General features: G+C 40.0%; 1 protein-coding gene across 3 annotated transcripts in view; it reads left to right on the top strand.

Moving 5' to 3' along the window:
* Positions 1-20,159, top strand: part of LOC122560192 (disks large-associated protein 4-like) — a 590,484-nt gene that overhangs the window by 448,820 nt on the left and 121,505 nt on the right. For all 3 annotated transcript variants that reach the window (XM_043710587.2, XM_043710586.2, XM_087994822.1), the window contains one exon: positions 16,162-16,309. In XM_043710587.2, coding sequence (XP_043566522.1) covers positions 16,162-16,309 — 148 coding nt within the window. The remainder of the gene's footprint in view (positions 1-16,161; positions 16,310-20,159) is intronic.

Below are 20,159 nucleotides of genomic sequence, written 5' to 3'. Positions count from 1 at the left end.
AGATGTTTCCCTTGGGAGGAGAGACTAGGATCCAAGGGCATAGCCTTGAGTAAAGGGAAGACTTTTTAGAACAGAAATAAGGAGAAACTTCTTCAACCCGAGAGTGGTAAATATATGGAATTCCTTGCCACAGAAGGCTGTCGAGGCCAGGTCATTGAGTATTTTTAAGACTGAGATAGATATGTTCTTGAGTATCCAGGGGGATCAAGGATTACAGCGAGAAAGCAGGAGAAATGTCTCAGCCATGATTGAATGGCAGAGCAGACTCGATGGACTGAATGGCCTAATTTCTGCTCCTATGTCTTAACTTACACAGAGTCTTAGTTAAATGGAGAAAAACTGCAGAAAGCTGCAACACGAAGGGATTTGGAGGCATTTGTGCGTGAAACACAGAAGCTAGCACACAGGTGCAACATGTAATCAGGAAGGCTAATGGAATGTTGTTCCTTATTTCAAGGGGGCTGGAGTATAAGAGAAGGGAGGTCTTCGAGCACTATACAAGGTGGTGATGAGACCACATATGTGAGCAGTTTTGGTTCACTTATTTAAGAAAAAATATAATTTCATTAGAGGCAGTTCAGAGAATGTTCACTCGGATGATCCGTGGTATTGAGCAAAAGCTAAACAGTTTGGAACTCACTGGAGTTTAGAAGGATGAAAGATGACTCATTGCAACATTTGGGTTCTGAAGAGGCTTGATAGGTTAAATGCTGAGAGGATGTTTCTTCTTATAGGAGAGTCAAGGACAAGAGGGCATCATCTCAGAATAAAAGGATACCAATTCAAGACTGAGGTGAGGAGGAATTTCCTCTCTCAGAGGGTTATGAATCTTTGGACGCCTTTCCACAGAGAGCTGCAGTGTCTGAGTCCTTATGTATATTTAAAGTTGCAATAGATTTGGGGTGGCACGGTGGCTCAGTGGTTAGCACTGCTGCCTCACAGCACCAGGGAACCAGGTTCAATCCCAACCTTGGGTGACTATATGTGTGGAGTTTGCTCATTCTCCCTGTGTCCGTGTGGGTTTCCTCCCACAATCCAAAGATGTGCAGGCCAGGTGAATTGGCCATGCTAAATTGCCTGTAGTATTCAGGGGTGTGTAGTTTAGCTATATTAGTCAGAGGTAAATGTAGAGGAATGGGTTTGGGTGGAACACTCTTCGGAGGCCTATTTCCACACTGTAGGGATTCTAAGAGATAGATAGATTCTCAATCCATAGGAAAATCAGGATTATGGGGAGCATGTAGGAAAGTGGATGCTTAGAAATATTGGATCAGCCATGATCCTATTAAGTGGCAGAGCAGGCTCAAGGGATCTACTCCTGTTCCTACTTTGTCAGTTCTTATGACCTCTTCTTTGGCTTGGCATCCACTTTTTTCACAGAGATTGAAGCACCATAATATTATTAGTCTGTATTCAAATTACTGTATAAGTACAAGTTGTTGTTTGTACTGATTGGTAGTAGCAATATTTCAAGTTTTAAAAGAAGGAAATGTGCATGGCAAGTCAAAAACCACTGTATCGTTAGAACCAATTGGAGGTGAATTCAGATGGGAAATAAGCTTACAGCAGTTTTTCCTTCTTTACCAGCATGTTGTGTCTCCTGTAGGAGTATTATTTCTGCCTTCTTTAAGCACTTGTTACACGGATTAATGGATCTGTCATGAAGAAAGTATTCCACCTTTATCACTCTGTAACCTCAATTTGTGATCACAGCCACTTTGGCATCACTTTGATGCGATTGACATGAAGTAACTGCATCTTAGAAAAATACAATTTGGATTAACTTTTTTTTTATATTTCTCTCTATTCTTTTCTGCAATACAGCTGGTTGGTGTACTTTCCTTTAACATTGGAAATATCCTGCATGTGCACTCCCTTTAGTAATTAGATCTGCTGACTGAAGCAAATCCCTCAATGAGACTTAAGATGGAAAAGCAACTCCTGACTCTTTTATTAGGTTACAAAGTTATTAATTTTACATAAAATGAGAGCAAAAACTACTACCCATGATATCACCTATAATAACACAGCAATGCTCAGTATATTACAATTTGCATTTGCTCAACTCCCATCTATAAACCTAACAAGTTCTGTGATCCTGAAAACATCAAGAGAGACAGACAGTCTGAGATGGAGGTCACACATTTAGAACTTACTTTGAACGATAGTAAGGACACAGCAGAAGGCAATAAGATGAGGTCCCAGTGAAGTCTCTAATTATCTCTAATTGCCAATCTTATTTACCTGTTTCCTGCACTGGTCAACTCAGTAGTATTGAAATTCAAAGACCTCAGGCTTCAGATCAGTGCCTTTCGGAACTGTGCAGACAGCTTTTTAAGTTGAGTATATCAATGTGTAGGAACTTTCAAATGAATGCCGTAAGTGCATAAAGTGTTGCTGCTTAACTTTCATTAGTTTAACAAGAAATCCTATATTCAACTTGACTTTATCTAAACATCAGATAAACTAAGAGCTGGATTTTACAGGGAACCATATCCTTTGTTTCCTAGCCCAGTTAAAATCCAGGAGAAATTCTGACAGCATATCTGTTGCATTTTAAGACTTGGAGCAGTGTTAGTTGTTTTCAGGGAAAACTCTCATCCCATCCAAGCAGGAAATTCTACCTTTGAGAGCTGCTGGCCAAGTGGTTCCATAGTCCAAGGAAGTCATGGTCACTCCTGGGACTACAGGGAATCCCACTAAGCCGAGAAGCCGAGATTAGCCCCGGATGGGGACTTTAGCAAGGAGTGGAGATGGTTGAGAGAGTCATGCTTAAGAGGGAGGAGGAGGATGAAAGAGGCAGTGAGTTTGGTGAGGTATATCCGGTGGACACAATGGAGGTCTTCCGCCCTTGATCTGACACCCACCCAAGTAGCAAAAGCTGGTGAGATCCTTACATGGAATGACCTTCCCCCTGCTGTGTGTGAAATACCAGTGGGAATAGAATGGGGCCCACAAATAAGCTTCTGAGGGGCTTCCGTAGGCCATGGATGGATGTGTTGCTCAATCTTTAGGCAACTTTTTCTTTAAGTCATGAAACAGAATATTCCTTGTTTCTTTTTGCATAACCAGAAACACAATTAATTCTCCTAGAGGTAGCACGGTGGCTCACAGGACCAAGGACCCAGGTTCAATGCCAGTCTCGGGCAACTGTTTGTGTGGAGTTTGCACATTCTCCCTGTGTCTCTGTGGATTTCCTCCGGGTGCTCCGGTTTCCTCCCATAGTCCAAAGATGTGCAGGTTAGGTGTGTTGGATTAGCTGTGGTAATTACGGGGTTAGGGTGGAGGTGGGTTTGGGAAGGGTGTTTGATGAGATGGGCGAAGTAGCCTCTTTCTGCACTGCTGGGGTTCTAGAATCAGATTGGGTAATCCATTTAACCTTAAGAATGTAATATCAAAACATCATAATTTAATGAATCCCATAACAAAACTAAAGCCAATTGTAGATCCTAGTTGAAGTCTGCATAATCATTATAGACTAGGAATTCAATTGGCTTTAGGTACAAGGTTTTGGGGGGAAATACATTCCCTGTTTGCCTTTGACTTCACTGCCCCATTCATTTTTTGGTAGGCCTCCCTGCACTATTTCCAATATCAGTAAATGCTTAGTCAGAATGAACAAGTTGCACCGAAGGGTCTGTTTTGGTGCTTTATGTCTCTTTGACTCTAAGTCTATGACAGCACAGTGAATGCAAATCCTGATTCAGGATAAAGGAATCTAGATAACCCACAATGATCATATCATTAAGTTTCCTAAATTCTGAATGCGAATGTCATTAATCATTGAAAGGATTAATATGGTCAGGGTCCCTCAACTGATATTAAGTTACTATTATATTACTAAAAGAGGTTATCTTACCAGTGAAATGTGCTCAGTTAAGCTTTCTTAATTTGAAAGACAAAAAATCTGTATAGCATTTTTACTGTGATGAGGTCACCTGTGAATTTCGAAAATAATCCTTCATGTTGTCAATTTGTAAGTAGACCAAAAGCATGTAAAAACACTCATGCACTGAGTAGAGACTACCACCAGGGGTCATGGGGCCGTGAAAAGCAAGGGACTGCCAATTTGTGAATGTGGATTATTTTAAGGACTTGAGATATGTATAGCTAATAATTGTGCAGTCTTTGTATGCAACAGAATTCCCATGATTCTGCTCCTGGGGAATTTCTGTTGCAGAGACAGTGAACTGACATTCATTTCCAGTCTCTAGAAACCCTCAGCTCTATTTTGCAGGTTTACTAGCTTCACTTGAACATAAGAACAAAGAAAATGGGAACAGTAGTAGATTGTAAAGCCACCTCAAGAATTTAAAACAATTATGGCAGAACTTCCACCATTCCTTTTCTCTTTCCATACTCCCTAATTCTCTAAGAGTCTAAAAATCTGTACATCCAAGCCTTAATTTTGAAAATTTGTAACCCTCTGAAGGAAAAAAATCTGTTCTCATCCCAGTTCTGAATGATCAACTTATTATCCTGAGACAGTACCCCTATATTGTTGATATGCCAACCAGGAAAATGACCTCTCAGCATCTACCCTACCATTCCTCTTCAGAATCAGGTATATTTCAATTAGGTTAGTTCTTATTACTCGCTAATTTGGAATATAAACTTCACTTACTCAGTTTGTCATCATGGGACAACTCTGTTATCCCACAGAGCAATCTAGAGCACCTTTACTGTGCCACCTTCATTGCAAGTATGCCTTTCCTTAAGTATGACCATCAAAGCTGCACATAGTGTTCATTGTGTGATTGCACCAAAAACCTATGCAATTGTAGCAAGACTTCTTTGTTCTTCTACTCCAGGCCCCTTAAAAAAAGCCTGCCATTTGCTTTCTTTTCGCAAGCTATTTTTGCATTCTAATTTTTTGAGTTCCCAAGTCTCTCTGGATATCAACAATGAAAACTTACATGTCTTTATAAAAATATTCTGCTTTTCTATTCTTACTACCTAAGCAAGAAGTCTCACATTTTCCATGAACTACCACTTTGTTTCTCGTTTACTCAAAGGTGTATTTCTTTGCAATCTCTTTGTACCCTCCTCACAGCTTACCTAGTGTTATATCATCAACAAAACTGAATATGTTACATTATTCTTGGGCTTTTTATTTCAGTAATCAATATTAATTGTAAATCGCACTGAGACCCCAGGACTGATCTTTGCAACATTATTTCCAGGCCAGGCAGCATCCGAGGATGCTGCCTGGCCTGCTGTGTTTTTCCAGCACCACAGTTTTCAACGCTGGTACTCCAGCATCTGCAGTCCTCAGTTTCTCCTAGCTTTACTTCCAGCCTGCTGACTTGAAAATACCCCATTCATCCCTCCATTCTGCTTCCTGTCCATTACAATATTTTCTTTCCATGCTGTAATGACCAAAAATCAAGAACAGAAATCTTGTTTCTTTGTAAACAACAAATCTATTTATGATTCTCCTGTGTAATCTTTGGTCAACACTGCTGGTCTCTAAGACATGACTAAATTCAACTGAAACCCTCCAGAATATTCTGCAAGTTGAAGCCAGTGAAACAGGGCTAAACTAATCTCTCGCTCCTGCAAACTTGGTCAACTACCTATTGTGACTATAAACTGCCTAAAGATCTCCCGCAGTGGTTCGCACTACTGCCTCACAGTGTTCAGAATCTGGATTTGATTTCTCCCTGAGGCGAATGTTTGTGCAGTGTTTACACATTCTCCCTGTGTTTGTGTAGGCTTTCTCCAGGTGCTCCTGTTTCCACCACAGTCCAAAGATGTGCAGGTTAGGGGGATCACAAAAGAATTCCAAATTATTACTGTCCATTCCTAAAATGGTGACAATATTTCAATTTAACACTGACTTGAACCAACAGCATCTTTTCATCTTACAATGGGCATTTTTGATAAGGTCAATCAAAGTACCTCATTTCTCTGAATGGCTTAGCAGAAAGCATCTTGTCAGATATCTGAAATCTGTGCTTGTTGAATTGTGTAAGCATACAGTTTTGACTTCTGACTTCAATCACTGTCTTAGCATCATGAGAAGAGAGCTCCAGGCCTTAGCAGATAAAAGGCCTGTTCTCATCTGTCTCTCACACACACACACACACACCTCCCACAAAAAGAATTGCAACAAGATCAGCCAACAAAAAACTCACAATTAGACATTACATTATTGCAAACGAAACCAACATCTTTCATTTTTTAGAAATTCAGCTTTTGTAACTTTGTTCCCTTTCTCTTCTCTAACTTGTATGCTCGTGCATGAATAAAGTAGTAAAGTAATATCCCTGTGTTTTGAATGTCTTGTTAAGAAGCCTCATCTTTGATTTCACCTTAAAGGTTTTTGATGTGGGTTTATTTCAAAATTGGAATCCAAACATCAGAGTTTGGAGAACACTCTTCGGCCTATCAATAATAGACAGAAGTGAAAAAAGAAGGGAGTATATCAAACTATACCTCGCTGTCATGGACTTAAGAGGGGAAGCAATCAAATTTTAAATTCAACCCCAATCCCCCTTTGTCTGTGACAATGCTAATGTATTTCTCCTAACCCCATAGCCTTGTCTAAGTAAAAACCTTTTGAGTAATACTTTATCTTTTGGAAATCAAAGAATTCTACATCTACTGGATCTCCTTTATCCACTTTACTGGTCACATCTTCAAGGAACACTAAAAATGTTTAAAAGGTGATTTCTCTTTCATGAAACCATGTTAACTCTCTGTCGGTTGGACTATGATTTTCGAAGTGCATTTTCAATAAAATATTTCAACATTTTCCTTATGACGTTTGTCTTCACAGCTGTATAAGCTTCCTTTTTAAACTAGCAATATCCTTAACTTTCTGAATAAGCCACAGATGGATCTTTGCCACAGAATTTTCATTTCTAAATGCAATGTGTATTTTTAATTCTGAATCAATTCTTTAAACATTTACTTACCACTATACTTTTTAGTTTCTTTAAGTGGTTTTAACCTTCTACCTGTGTAGTGACATTTTTAAAGTTTTGGATTGAATGTAATTTTCAAATCTAATATGCAATTCAATTGTACTGTGATCACTTTCTTTCCATAGCGATTCTTTTATTCTGAGATTACTAAATAATCCTGCCTGAATACATAATACTAGATTTAAAATATTTATTTCAGATAAATAAAAGTTTGTTAGCTTCCACAATATACCCTGTATTCTTCCAGGGAGTTGTCACAATTGCATTCTGGAATCTCATCTTCCAAACAATGTTTTACCTTTAGATTTGTCGAGGTTATATGGAGGTTGGAGTGCTGCGTGGTTATTATTAAGCTCCAGTTCCTTCTTGTTTAATGCAATGGTGCAACATTGCTAGAGAGCTAATAAACTACTCCCACCTGCATACTGAGGGTGAATAGGCAAAGGCTTTTGTGAAGAAGGTGGTTTATGCTGGGAAACAGTTCGACAGACAGAGGTAGCAGTCCAGCGACTCTTTACATTTGTTATTGCAGGCAATGAAGTTAGCAATTGACTCAAACACGTGGACAAATAAAACCAAGGCTATTGATGTCTTCAGCTGTTATGCCAGCTAGCATCACTGCACAGCAAGCAGAACTGGGAACACTCGCCAATGGTGACCTTACAAAGCCCTGGGAAATTAATGCCATTTGTAGCATCATTCCACAAGAAAATAGTGATTTAACACAGACCAAGAATGAAATACTGTGAAGTAATTCTATTCAAGAGAATTAGAATCTAATCACTGCCAGAGAGACCTAAGCAACCACTTTCATGACCTAATGTTAATTGCTCTAAAACCAAATTAAAATAAGAAAATGTAAATTTGTTTACAGTTCATACTGTCACAAGCTGTCACCGTCAGCAGTAAAAGATTTCCTTTCACAAGGCCAATTATGATTAAATTGTGAGTTGATCTCGTCCTTTCTAAAGGTTTCATCTGTTCTCACAGGTGCTCATGACTAGACTGTATGAAACTGATAAAACAGAAAATTGTGGAACAGCAAATCAGGGCAGGACTTATCCACTTGATGGTAAGGTCCTGTGGAGTGTTGCTGAACAAAGAGACCTTGAAGTGCAGGTCCATAGTTCCTTGAAAGTAGGGCCACAGGATTGATAGGATAGTGAAGAAGGCCTTTGGTATGTTTTCCTTTACTGGTCAGTGCATTGAGCATAGGAGTTGGGAGGTAATGTTATGGCTGGATAGAATATTAGTTGGGCCACTTTTGGAATACTGTGTGCAATTCTGGTCTTACTGTTATAGGAAGGATGTTGTGAAACTTGAAAGGGTTCAGAAAAGAGTTGCAAGGATGTTACCAGGGTTGGAGCATTTGAGCTATAAGGAGGGGCTGATTAGGCTGGGGCTATTTTCCCTGGAGCATCGGAAGCTGAGGGGTGACCTTATAGAGGTTTACAAAATTATGAGGGGCATGGACAGGATAAATAGGCAAAGTCTTTTCCCTGGGGTGGGGGGAGTCCAAAACTAGAGAGCATAGGTTTAAGCTGAGAGGGGAAAGATATAAAAGAGACTAAGGGGCAACCTTTTCATGCAAAGGATGGTGCGTGTATGGAATGAGCTTCCAGAGGAACTGGTAGAGGCTGGTACAATTACAACATTCAAAAGGCATCTGGATGGGTATATGAATAGGAAGGGTTTAGAGGGATATTGCCAAATGCTGGCAAATGGACGAGATTAGATTAGGATATCTGTTCAGCATGGACGAGTTGGATCCAAGGGTCTGTTTCCGTGCTGTACAGCTCTATGAATCTAAGAGGCATGTGAGGAGAATGCAGTTATAACAGTTATCTGTATTACATACAGATATTCGCAAACATGTGTATTCTTGGTTTTCTTTTAAGATTTCATGAATCGCCTTAAACAGGAAGAACCAACCTGTCGCTGAATATCATTCCGTCTCACTGAGACAACTCCACATAACAAGAAACACTAACACCACTTAAAAATAGAAAACAAATGCTTTATCATTTAAAAAGATAACATCTATGATACGAAATAATAGTTGACTGAACACTGCAATGTTGACATTCAAATGACATTTAAAAACAACTCTTGACTTTTCTCTCCTAATGTAATGCAATCTGAGCCTTCATTATGTTCAAGCTCAAAACTTATCCAAACCATCTCGGTGAATAGCTAACATTTATCTTTCAATATTTATCACTCAAGATTTTCCATGAGTCACCGTGGGCGGCACGGTGGCACAGTGGTTAGCACTGCTGCCTTACAGCGCCAGAGACCCGGGTTCAATTCCCGACTCAGGCGACTGACTGTGTGGAGTTTGCACATTCTCCCCGTGTCTGTGTGGGTTTCCTCCGGGTGCTCTGGTTTCCCCCCACAGTCACAAAGATGTGCAGGTCAGGTGAATTGGCCATGCTAAATTGCCTGTAGTGTTAGGTAAAGGGGTAAATGTAGGGGAATGGGTGGGTTGCGCTTCGGCGGGTCGGTGTGGACTTGTTGGGCCGAAGGGCCTGTTTCCACACTGTAAGTAATCTAATCTTCTTTCAGGCCCTAGCCAATAGGAGACAATGTTGACAATACCTCTTCTACAGAAGAAAAAGTTTACAATTTCATTGAATATCTAAAGCTAATAACTGCCTTAATTTGTGTTTGAATGTCCCTTTCCATTTCATAAGCAGATCGAATTGTTGCAGATTGTGCACAGAAAATCCCTGTAGATTTTTTTAGGTTCTAAGAAAGGTCCGTCAGCAATTCCTGCATTAATAATTTAAGAAGAACATTTGGCAGATATGCTCCTGATAATTAATTTCCTGTATTTATTTCATTCTTTTCTGAACGCTCTGTTTCAGTCATTAACAAATCTTATGAGCATGGAAATAAAACCCAATTAAATTAATAAAACATTCAGTGCTGCTATTACTACATTTGATGACTTTCGGTATCACATTCTCCAAATTCTTCTACCTGAAGCAAATATTTTATTAGAAACACCACATCATCTGTCATGTTGCACCATGGAACTTTGTATTTTAGGTAGAGGAAATGGCACTTACCAAGGATGCATTTTCTCAACAGATTAAATTCTGAATTTTAGCTATTTTAATTTTTGTGAGTATTTTGATACCTCTGTTGTAGGCTCTTTCATTATAATCAAAGACAATCAATTTTCCTCTAACAGCTGACGTTCAGTGGTTCTGAAAGTACAACAATGAGCTTTCATAAATTACTGGGCATCCAACAGCAGCTGAAAGAAAATCTGCTGAAGCCAGGCAATGTATGCTTAAGACAAAGGTCACTCTTTGTTGACATGTGCCACACCTTGCTCATGTTTTTGTGTCTCACATAATAAACCATTAAACAAGTTTTAAAGTGAATGCTTTCCGCTTACTAACAACAATCGCTAACTGTTTGCCAAATGTTAGCTTCCTTCCAGTATACACTTTTGTAAAGTCTTTTCAGAGCAGTTCATTGCTGCTGTTATAATATTAAAAATAAATCACAAGAGAGATAAAGTCCATTTTACCCTGTTTTTCCTCTGTCTATGCTTTAATTCTATATCAACATTTTGTTCCAATAGTTCTGTATTATTTTCCCATCATCCTCCTATGTAGCCAATTCACTATTAGCCCTGATTTCCTGCAAAGCCTCACTGTTCAAGGGAGCAGTACACCATTAAACCTGTTTTAATCTTTTGTCAAAATGCAAAAATCACCTGTCTGTTGTGTATGTTCAAGGGGTTGAAAGGTCATTCTTGAAGTGGAGGGAAATTGAAACTCTATGCAACTTGCATGATGCCAGTACTTCAAGGCATTATACCACTGTGCTGTCCATGAGCTACACTTTAATGTGAAACAGAATGATGCAAGATATGACAATAGACTTGTAAAATATAATCGCGACAAAGTCAGATATATTCTCATTTTTTCACAAACATATGTAGGAAATGACAAAAACAGAAATTGTTGGAAAAGCTCAGTGGGTTTGCAGCATCTGTGGAGGGAAATCGGAACTGAGGAAGGGTCACTGGACCCAAAATGTTAACTCTGATTTCTCTCCACAGGTGCTGCCAGACCTGCTGACCTTTTCCAGTAGAGAAAGAGAAAGAGAACAAGAGCTAAAAGTACTTATTCCTGGAAATTTTATAAATGCTAAAACAGCCTTTTCAGTGTTTGCCACAGTGATGCTATATGACTAAATATCCCGGTAAAATAATGAAGCAATTTTGGAATCAACATTGTTTTGCAGCCAGATATGTTGCCACTCTAATTACTCCATATAAGCTGTTCCCTGGAATTGTGGTGCTGGAAAAGCTCAGCAAGTCTGTCAGCATCTGAGGAAGAGGAGAATCAACCTTTTGGGCAAAAGCCCCTCGTCAGAAATTGTTGGAAAAGCTCAGCAGGTCTGGCAGCATCTGTGAGAGAAATCAGAGTTAACACTTTGGGTCCAGTCACCCTTCCTCAGTTCTGATTTCTCTCACAGATGCTGCCAGATCTGCTGAGCTTTTCCAACAATTCCTGATGAAGGGCTTTTGCCCGAAACATCCAATCTTCTTCTCCTCAGATGCTGCCTGGCCTGCTGTGCTTTTCCACCACCACAGCCTCGACTCTGATCTCCAGCATCTGCAGCCTTCGTTTTCTCCCTTTTCCCTGGATCGGCCAGGTTACTTCATCAAATGCTGCAAGAAAGCAAATATTTTGAGGTTTGCATCCGATGTTCATTCTCTATTTCTAATACTTGCCAGCAACTTGTTCTATTCAAGCTGCTATAGGAGCAGTGTGGACCTGAAAATCTTTACATTCCTATATTGTTCTGATGTCCTCTCCTCTTTTGATTAGCTCACCTTGTTCTAGCAACATTCCCTATCCTAAAGTATTCTTATTGAGTCCCTCCCTCAGCTTTTACATTGGGCAGCAGTTTATCCCCAGTGATTACAACTTCTATCTCATCGCATTTTATCTTCTTGTCGTGGTTCTGTTCGCCGAGCTGGGAATTTGTGTTGCAGACGTTTCGTCCCCTGTCTAGGTGACATCCTCAGTGCTTGGGAGCCTCCTGTGAAGCGCTTCTGTGATCTTTCCTCTGGCATTTGTAGTGGTTTGAATCTGCCACTTCCGGTTGTCAGTTCCAGCTGTCCGTTGCAGTGGCCGGTATATTGGGTCCAGGTCGATGTGCTTGTTGATTGAATAAGTGGATGAGTGCCATGCCTCTAGGAATTCCCTGGCTGTTCTCTGTTTGGCTTGTCCTATAATAGTAGTGTTGTTCCAGTCAAACTCATGTTGCTTGTCATCTGCGTGTGTGGCTACTAAGGATAGCTGGTCGTGTAGTTTCGTGGCTAGTTGGTGTTCATGGATGCGGATCGTTAGCTGTCTTCCTGTTTGTCCTATGTAGTGTTTTGTGCAGTCCTTGCATGGGATTTTGTATACTACGTTGGTTTTGCTCATGCTGGGTATCGGGTCTTTTGTCCTGGTGAGTTGTTGTCTGAGAGTGGCTGTTGATTTGTGTGCTGTTATGAATCCTAGTGGTCCCAGCTTGGCGAACAGAACCACAACAACGGGCACCTGAGCTACAAATCTTTGCACAAACCTTGATTTTATCTTCTCTTTCTTGATGATGATGTTTTTCAAGTCCTCCTTAAACTCATGTCCCAATATTCACAACAAGCTGTCTATCTTGCCTGGCATTAATTCCCATGGTCTTGATCATAAATAAAGCCATCTCCAAGCATTGTCCTGTTAGTCCAGTTTCTAGTCCAACAGGTTGAGCTCTCAGACCGCTGCTTCTTTGTCAGGTAGCTAATGGGCCAGGATCATAGGACACAGAATTTACAGTAAAAGATCAAAGTGTCATTTCAAAGACACAAGAATCAATCCAACAACAGGAGAAAAGATTACGGATTGGTTGGTAAAACAAGTCTCATTAGTTGAGGCGTGGCCATAAAGAGAACAACAAAGAACAATAGACTCCCAAGCACCAGCTAATTAAAAAAAAAAGGCACAAGGCTTAGTGGGCGGCACGGTGGCACAGTGGTTAGCACTGCTGCCTCACAGCGCCAGAGACCTGGGTTCAATTCCCGCCTCAGGCGACTGACTGTGTGGAGTTTGCATGTTCTCCCCGTGTCTGCGTGGGTTTCCTTCGGGTGCTCCGGTTTCCTCCTACCATCACAAAGATGTGCAGGGTCAGGTGAATTGGCCATGCTAAATTGTCCATAGTGTTAGGTAAGGGGTAAATGTAGGGGTATGGGTGGGTTTCGCTTCGGCGGGTCGGTGTGGACTTGTTGGGCCGAAGGGCCTGTTTCCACACTGTAATCTAATCTAATCTAATCTAATCTATATTATTTTGTGTTAGAGAACAGGTTCATGAATGTTAAACACTGGCGCAGGCTAGTTTCTTAAAATGCATTCACGTGATGTGAGTGTCACTGACTGGGCCGGCATTTATTGACCATTCCTAATTGCCCATAGGGCAGATAAAAGTTAACCACATTTCTGTGGGCTTGGAATCGCATATAGACCAAACCAGACCAGGTGAGGACACCAGTTTCCTTCGATCAAAGACATCAGTGAACCAGATGGGTTTTTTTCAGCAATCAACAATGGGTTTCATTGCTCACCATTAGATGCTCAATTCCAGATTTTTATTAAATTCAAATTCCACCACTTGCCATGCTGGGATGCTAATCCATCTCCCCAGAACATACTTGGGTCTCTGGATTAATAGTCTAGTGACAATACCATGATAAAATGAAGAACTGTATGGTGGCTATCTGAAACAAAAAGTGCGAGAGAAACTCAGCAGGTCTAGCAGCATTCTTTGGAGAGACAAAACAGAGTTAATGTTTCAAGTCCAGTGACCCTTTGTCAGAAAACATGCCCACAAGTACACCAAACTCTGTTTCTCCAACACAGGCTTCTTGCATCCCTTCCTCCCTTCATACTGCCATTGGTAATGTCTGGACCATGTTTTTTGAAATTTTCTCTCTAATCCTCCCCGTCTCCCTCTTTTCCTTTAAGAGTTTCACAAAAACCTGTTCTCCGATTCATCATTTGGCCACTTTCTTCCTATTTTCTCCTTCATTGGTTCAATATCTGTTCTCATCATTAAAAATACAATATGAATGCAAGGAGTTGTTGTTGCAAACAGTTTTCAGATTATCTACTTCCAAAGTTTATATCAAGTGCAAATTTTTCTGTCTAAGTTTTCTGGGTAATCTGCTAACTCTATTTCATGTTATACTTGTCTGGTACAAACAATTTGTTTGAGGTGGAATGAAGCCCATTTATGTTAAAGCTCACGTTATCACTAGTTCAGCTTTTCTACAAATAATTAAATCCTGGTTCATTAATGGTCCATTAATGGATCATTTGTTGGTTCCCATTTCATGAAGATATCTGGCCTTGACTCACTTGCAATTCTAAACTGTAGTTTTAAGAAATCATGATTGACGCATGTAAAGCTATGAGTTCCTGTGGTTTAAATCCTCTCCCCGTAGAATGAATTGCTGATTGCTCTTGTTCCAGCATGTAGGTCCTTATTATTACTAACTGTGTTTTGTGTGGCTCATGCTGATGACTCTGCCTGATTTCTTACACAAGGTAACCTCTAATTTTCATTTAGGATTTGCGATGTTACTTCTCCACCTCACAAAATCAGTTATCAGCTCCATTACTTAGATACTTACAGGCCTTTACAGCTTATTTTAAATGTGCAGAACATTTACATAAATCATGAAATTTAATATCCCATGCAGCTAAAATATTAAAGTTACGATAGTTAAATACATGATAGGATGCATTCATCATTGTTACTGATCTGTGGAACCAATCCCAGAGATCGTGTTTGATACTGTCATATTCTAGGTTTTGCTTAATCACATGCCAATTAGCATAATTTGCAAAGCTGTCCTTAATAGTAATTCTCACACATTCTTGAAACAGTAATTGGATCTGTTGATTTCACTATAAACATAAAAGATCCATCCTGTATATCTTGACTCACTTGCAATTCTAAACTGTAGTTTTACAGAAATAATGACTGACTCATGTAAATCTATGATTTCCTGTGGTTTAAATACTCTCCCTGTAGAATGAATTGCTGATTGCTCTTGTTTCAGCATGTAGGTGATGAAACTTTGTTAAATGGACTCCTCTGCCCATTCCCCTGCTTATTCCTGTCTGCTCTTACGCTGAATGGGCAATGCAGAACAAAGAAGAAAGTGACCTTATGGACGTGGCTTCCCCATTTTTCAAATGAAACCATTCTCTCTCTACCACTCTGCCTGCTCTCCATCTCCATCGGTTCTCATAGGAATTTCTGTTAGAATCCAGATGTTTGATGCAGCTAAATACTGCAGTAAAAATCACAACAATGTGAAACTAAGGTACTTTGACTTCTGGCTTTATCACTAATTATACCATGACACGATGGTGTGATGCTGCTGCTTGGTATAATCAATGTGTTCACATTGTATCATAAAGCTCGAGATTAAACTATTAGTATGTTATGTTTTCTGACCTCAAACTTATAAAAGTTTGCAAGTTTTAATCAGACAAATATAAAATTTGCCTTTGCACCACAATCCGACTATTTGTACAATAACACAACAGTTACAGAATTACTGTTATTCAAGGAAACATTTAAAGGGCATTTTTTTTTCATTCAGAATGAAAATACCACAGCAATTCATGTTCTTTTCTGTAAATATACTGTATTTTCTAAAGGGTCCATTTCGTTTTTGAAGTATTTTTTGCTACATGACTTGGTGAAGCTGATGTGTCACATGCTGCTCTAAATAGAATTTAAACATATGTTGCTACTGTCTAGAAGTTAAGTTAATTGCATGGCCCTAAGAATATACAAGATGACATAAACTCAGCTTAAGTGCATCTGTAAGAATCAACTGTTAGAGAACTAGGTTGCCTGAAATAAACAGTTTAAATGTGCATTTTCCTTTTACGTTTCAATGACCTAAGCATATCTGAATTCTTATGCTTGAAACTGGTCGAAATGGATGAAGAGGTGTAAGAAAGTAGCGTGCTGACCATAAACACGATCACGGAACAGTTGAGCTGAATGGTCTTTTTCTGGGTTGTATATTCGACATAATTCTGTGTAATTCTCAAATTATATCATTCTGAGAAAAATGTTAAAAATGTGAATGAGTACATTGAATGCCAATGTGTTTTAATGAACAATCTTCAATACAATCTTCATTGTACAGCCACAGCTACCTTGCATCAGTGAGTGAATCCATCCACAGGAGTCTTGATTGTCTGGATACAGCAGAACTGAACTCACCCAGCTTTCATGGATGGCATGAGGACTACATGGGAAGCTCAGACACTCTCAAATCCAACCCGATTAACCAGGTGTGTATAATTTTGGTCTCTTGAAATAAACAATGCCATTTAGGCCGTCTTTGGATGTCACAAAATAAACTAAAACAACAAGAAAAATCGACTGATTTTGCAGCTAGTTAGTTAAATATCCTCGAAGATTCCAATGACCAAATCATTGGTTTCAAAGTTGTGGAGGTCAGGGAAGGGGGAAGATTTTCATGCAATAACATTAAAAAGTAACCTATATGAGCCACATAGTGGGGATTATGTGCTTTTTCAACTGGTTCCTGGAAATAAAATACCAAATGTTTTTCTTATTTTATGCGGGTACATATTATCAGACCAGGGTCCATGCAGTTTAGGTGCATGATAATGCTATTATGAGTAAATACTACTGCTACAAAACAATCAATGCTTAACATTCATTGGTCAAAATCCTGGAACTCCCTTCTTAATGTCATTGTGAGTATATGCAAAAGGATTGCAGTGGTTCTGAAAGGCAGCTCACCACCACCTTCTCAAGGGCAATACAGGAAGGGCAGTAAATGCTGGTCTATCCAGCAATGCCCACATCTCATCAGTGAATAAAGTAAACTTAATGTTTCAGCATAAGGTTGTATTATGTATTCAGAACAAATGAAAAAAAAAAATTCCAGTTATTTTCACTGCTCTGAATTTGGGCAATTGCCATCATTAGAATGCCATTCTTAAATTAAATTTTATTCACACAGTCTGCAAGTTCTGGTATATTGTCTGAATGACCACCTGTGCAATAGCCATCAAAGCATTTGACTGAATACAGATGTTTGTTCTGCATCTATTCTATGCTGATCCTGGTTAGGTAATGCTGAATAGAATATTGTGGAGAGAGTTTGCAAATTGTTTGGTAGGGATGATTTGATGAGACAATGTGGAATATTCCTGTATACATTTAAACTGCGATTTACACGAATTGTGAATGCTTGGTTGAACACAAGATTCAAGTTGGTGCTTGAGAAAATCTAAGTTAAGGATAAATGAGCTACCTATTAGTAAATACGCTGGATGAAAGCCATTAGCAACTGTTGAAAAACAACTATTAATGTAAATGCACTAAATAGAAAGTATTGGGGGGAATATTAATTTGTCATGGTAAGCAATTGTCAGTGCATGTGGTAGTTTAAAGAAATCAAAATTACTTCTGAAGGAAGCCAGCAACAATTGGCCAACGTAGGCATTCAAAATGCTTGGCACCATCCAGGACAAAAAAAATCTGTTTGATTGGCACTACATCCACAAATATCCACTCCCTCCAGCAACAACACTCAGTAGCAGCAGAGTCTATCGTCTACAAGATGGGAGACGGAAATTCAGCAAGATTTCTCAGCAGCACCTTCCAAAACCATTTCCTTCAAGAAGGACAGTGTTAGCAGATACATGGGAACACCACCATCTGCAAGTTCCCCTCCAAGCTACTCAACATGCTGACTGAGGAAGTATATCACCGTTCCTTTAGTGTTGCTGGATCAAAGTCCTGGAACTCCCTCCCTAACAGCTAATGGCTCCAGCAGTTCAACAAAGTTGCTAACCACCACTTTTTCAAGGGCAAGAAATGCTGACCCAGCCAGCAAAGCCCACATCCCATGAATTAATTTTTTAAAATCTGTACATGTAAAAGCAAACTGTCTATCTGACTCCATGTTTAGTTTGTTAAAAACTCCTCTGAGATCTTTGGGCCAATTTAAACCGAACTTGGTAGGATGATACCTGGACTAAGTGGCCTGTTGTCGGGGAGTTGACATCGTAACCACACCACAGGGGTGCAAATATGGGTAGTCTAGCAGGGATTTCAACAGCCCTGCCTATACTGTTGGTACCTTTAACAGTGAAAAATGCTTGGGACAGTGCCCAGGGCAGATGGAGTCAAGGTCAATTTGATAGACAACAGCACAGGATGCATGACTGCTGGGCACTAAGACATTGAAAGGTCAAATACATGAAGCTACATTTAATTTGCAATCATTTCATTGTCTATCTGCAATCCTGTTAGGCTTTGTGGGGTGATATGCCCTCCGAAAACCTCACACAACTCGTACTTCATCAAAAGTAGCAAAGTTCAACATTCTCTGCCCAAACTACTCAGGTGAGCCTAGTTGGTGGTTCCCACAAAACGTGCTCGCTACTTCTTCACTAATAAAAACATGCATGTGGACGGTGAGATGAAAGGACACATGTCAAAACACTCTAACTCCTCTTCCTTTTCCCCTCATAACCATCCTGCAAACGCCCGGTATTATCTCATACCTCCTTACAGAAGTTAGACAACTCCAACCAGAATGTTTTGAATGAATTTGCCCAGATGTTCCACAATACCAAAGTGGTCAAATTACTATGAACACAAGGTGCTACTAATGCAAAACAGTCCTATTTTGTTAGGCAACAAGTTAGAATAGTTTTTCCTACAAAACAATACTATTTCTAATCCTATTTGGCCTCTTAAGCTCAACACTTCATAAATCTCCTGTAGATTATCTCAGCTGCTTTCTCTCTCTATGGGACTGTGAAGCTGCTTTCTTTACTCTTCTCTCTCTCCAGGTGGTCAGCTGGTCTCTTACCTTTTGTCATGTCAGTCTCCTCAGAAGGTCCAAAAGGGTCCAAGAGATTAATCTGCAGATGAACCCTGTTTTTATACCTTTTTGGTCGGTTTTCTGGAACTTTCTATAGTTCTGGCCAATCAGGGAGACTCGCTTAATAGTTTGACACATTGTCAATCATTTGGATGGCTTGCTACTGTTTGTTTCATTGTGTAGCAGGACCTGGTGCCTTTCTGACTGGGGGCTTCTTTGTCTGGTCGATAATTTGTTGGGGTATGTCGGTCTAGGACAGCTGTTGCTGTTTACATTATGCTAACATCTTTAGCACTGACTGCTTTATTTGCATTGTGTCTGGTGTCTAGATTTTGTGACTTCAGAGTTTTACTTAACCAATGTATCCAGTGCCGCTTGCTGTTTAGCCAAGTTAGTAACCTATCTGTGTCCAGATATAAGTTTGCTTACTGAGCTGGAAGGTTTGTTTTCAGATGTTTCGTCACCATACTAGGTAACATTATCAATGAGCCTCTGGTGAAGCGCTGACGTTATGAAGCACTTTCTGTTTATGTGTTTAGGTTTCCTTGGGTTGGTGATGTCATTTCCTGTGGTGATGTCATTTCCTGTGCTTTTTCTCAGGCGATGATAAATGGGGTCCAAGTCAATGTGTTTGTTGATAGAGTTCCAGTTGGACTGCCATGCTCTAGGAGACACACATGTGAATTCCTAGAAGGATGGCATTCCGACTGGAACTCTATCAACAAACACATAGACTTGGAGCCTATTGACCACACTCTGAGAAAAAGAACCGAAAATGACATCATCACAGGAAATGATATCACTAACCCAAGGAAACCTTAACACATATATAGAAAGCAGGTCATAACACCAGTGCTTCACCAGAGGCTCACTGATTAGATTAGATTCCCTACAATATGGAAACAGGCCCTTCGGCCCAACCAGTCCACACCGACCCTCTGAAGAGTAAGCCACCCAGACCCATTTCCCTCTAACTAATGCACCTAACACTATGGGTAATTTAGCATGGCCAATTCACCTGACCTGCACATCTTTGGACTGTGGGAGGAAACCGGAGCACCTGGAGGAAACCCACACAGACACAGGGAGAATGTGCAAACTCCACACAGACAGTCACCCGAGGCTGGAATTGAACCTGGGACCCTGGTGCTCTGAGGCAGCTGTGCTAAACACTGAGCCACCATGCTGATGATGTCACCAGGTATGGTGATGAAATGTCTGAAAATGAACCTTCCAGCTCAGCAAGCAAACTTACATCCAAAACCTTAACCTGA

Source organism: Chiloscyllium plagiosum, unplaced genomic scaffold (genome assembly GCF_037043375.1).
Source record: "Chiloscyllium plagiosum isolate Xiang-an unplaced genomic scaffold, Cpla_swu_hap1 HiC_scaffold_15, whole genome shotgun sequence".
In the NCBI taxonomy this organism is placed as follows: Eukaryota; Metazoa; Chordata; class Chondrichthyes; order Orectolobiformes; family Hemiscylliidae; genus Chiloscyllium; species Chiloscyllium plagiosum.
Note: the sequence above shows the minus strand (reverse complement) of the source record. Positions and strands in the feature narration are given on the sequence as shown.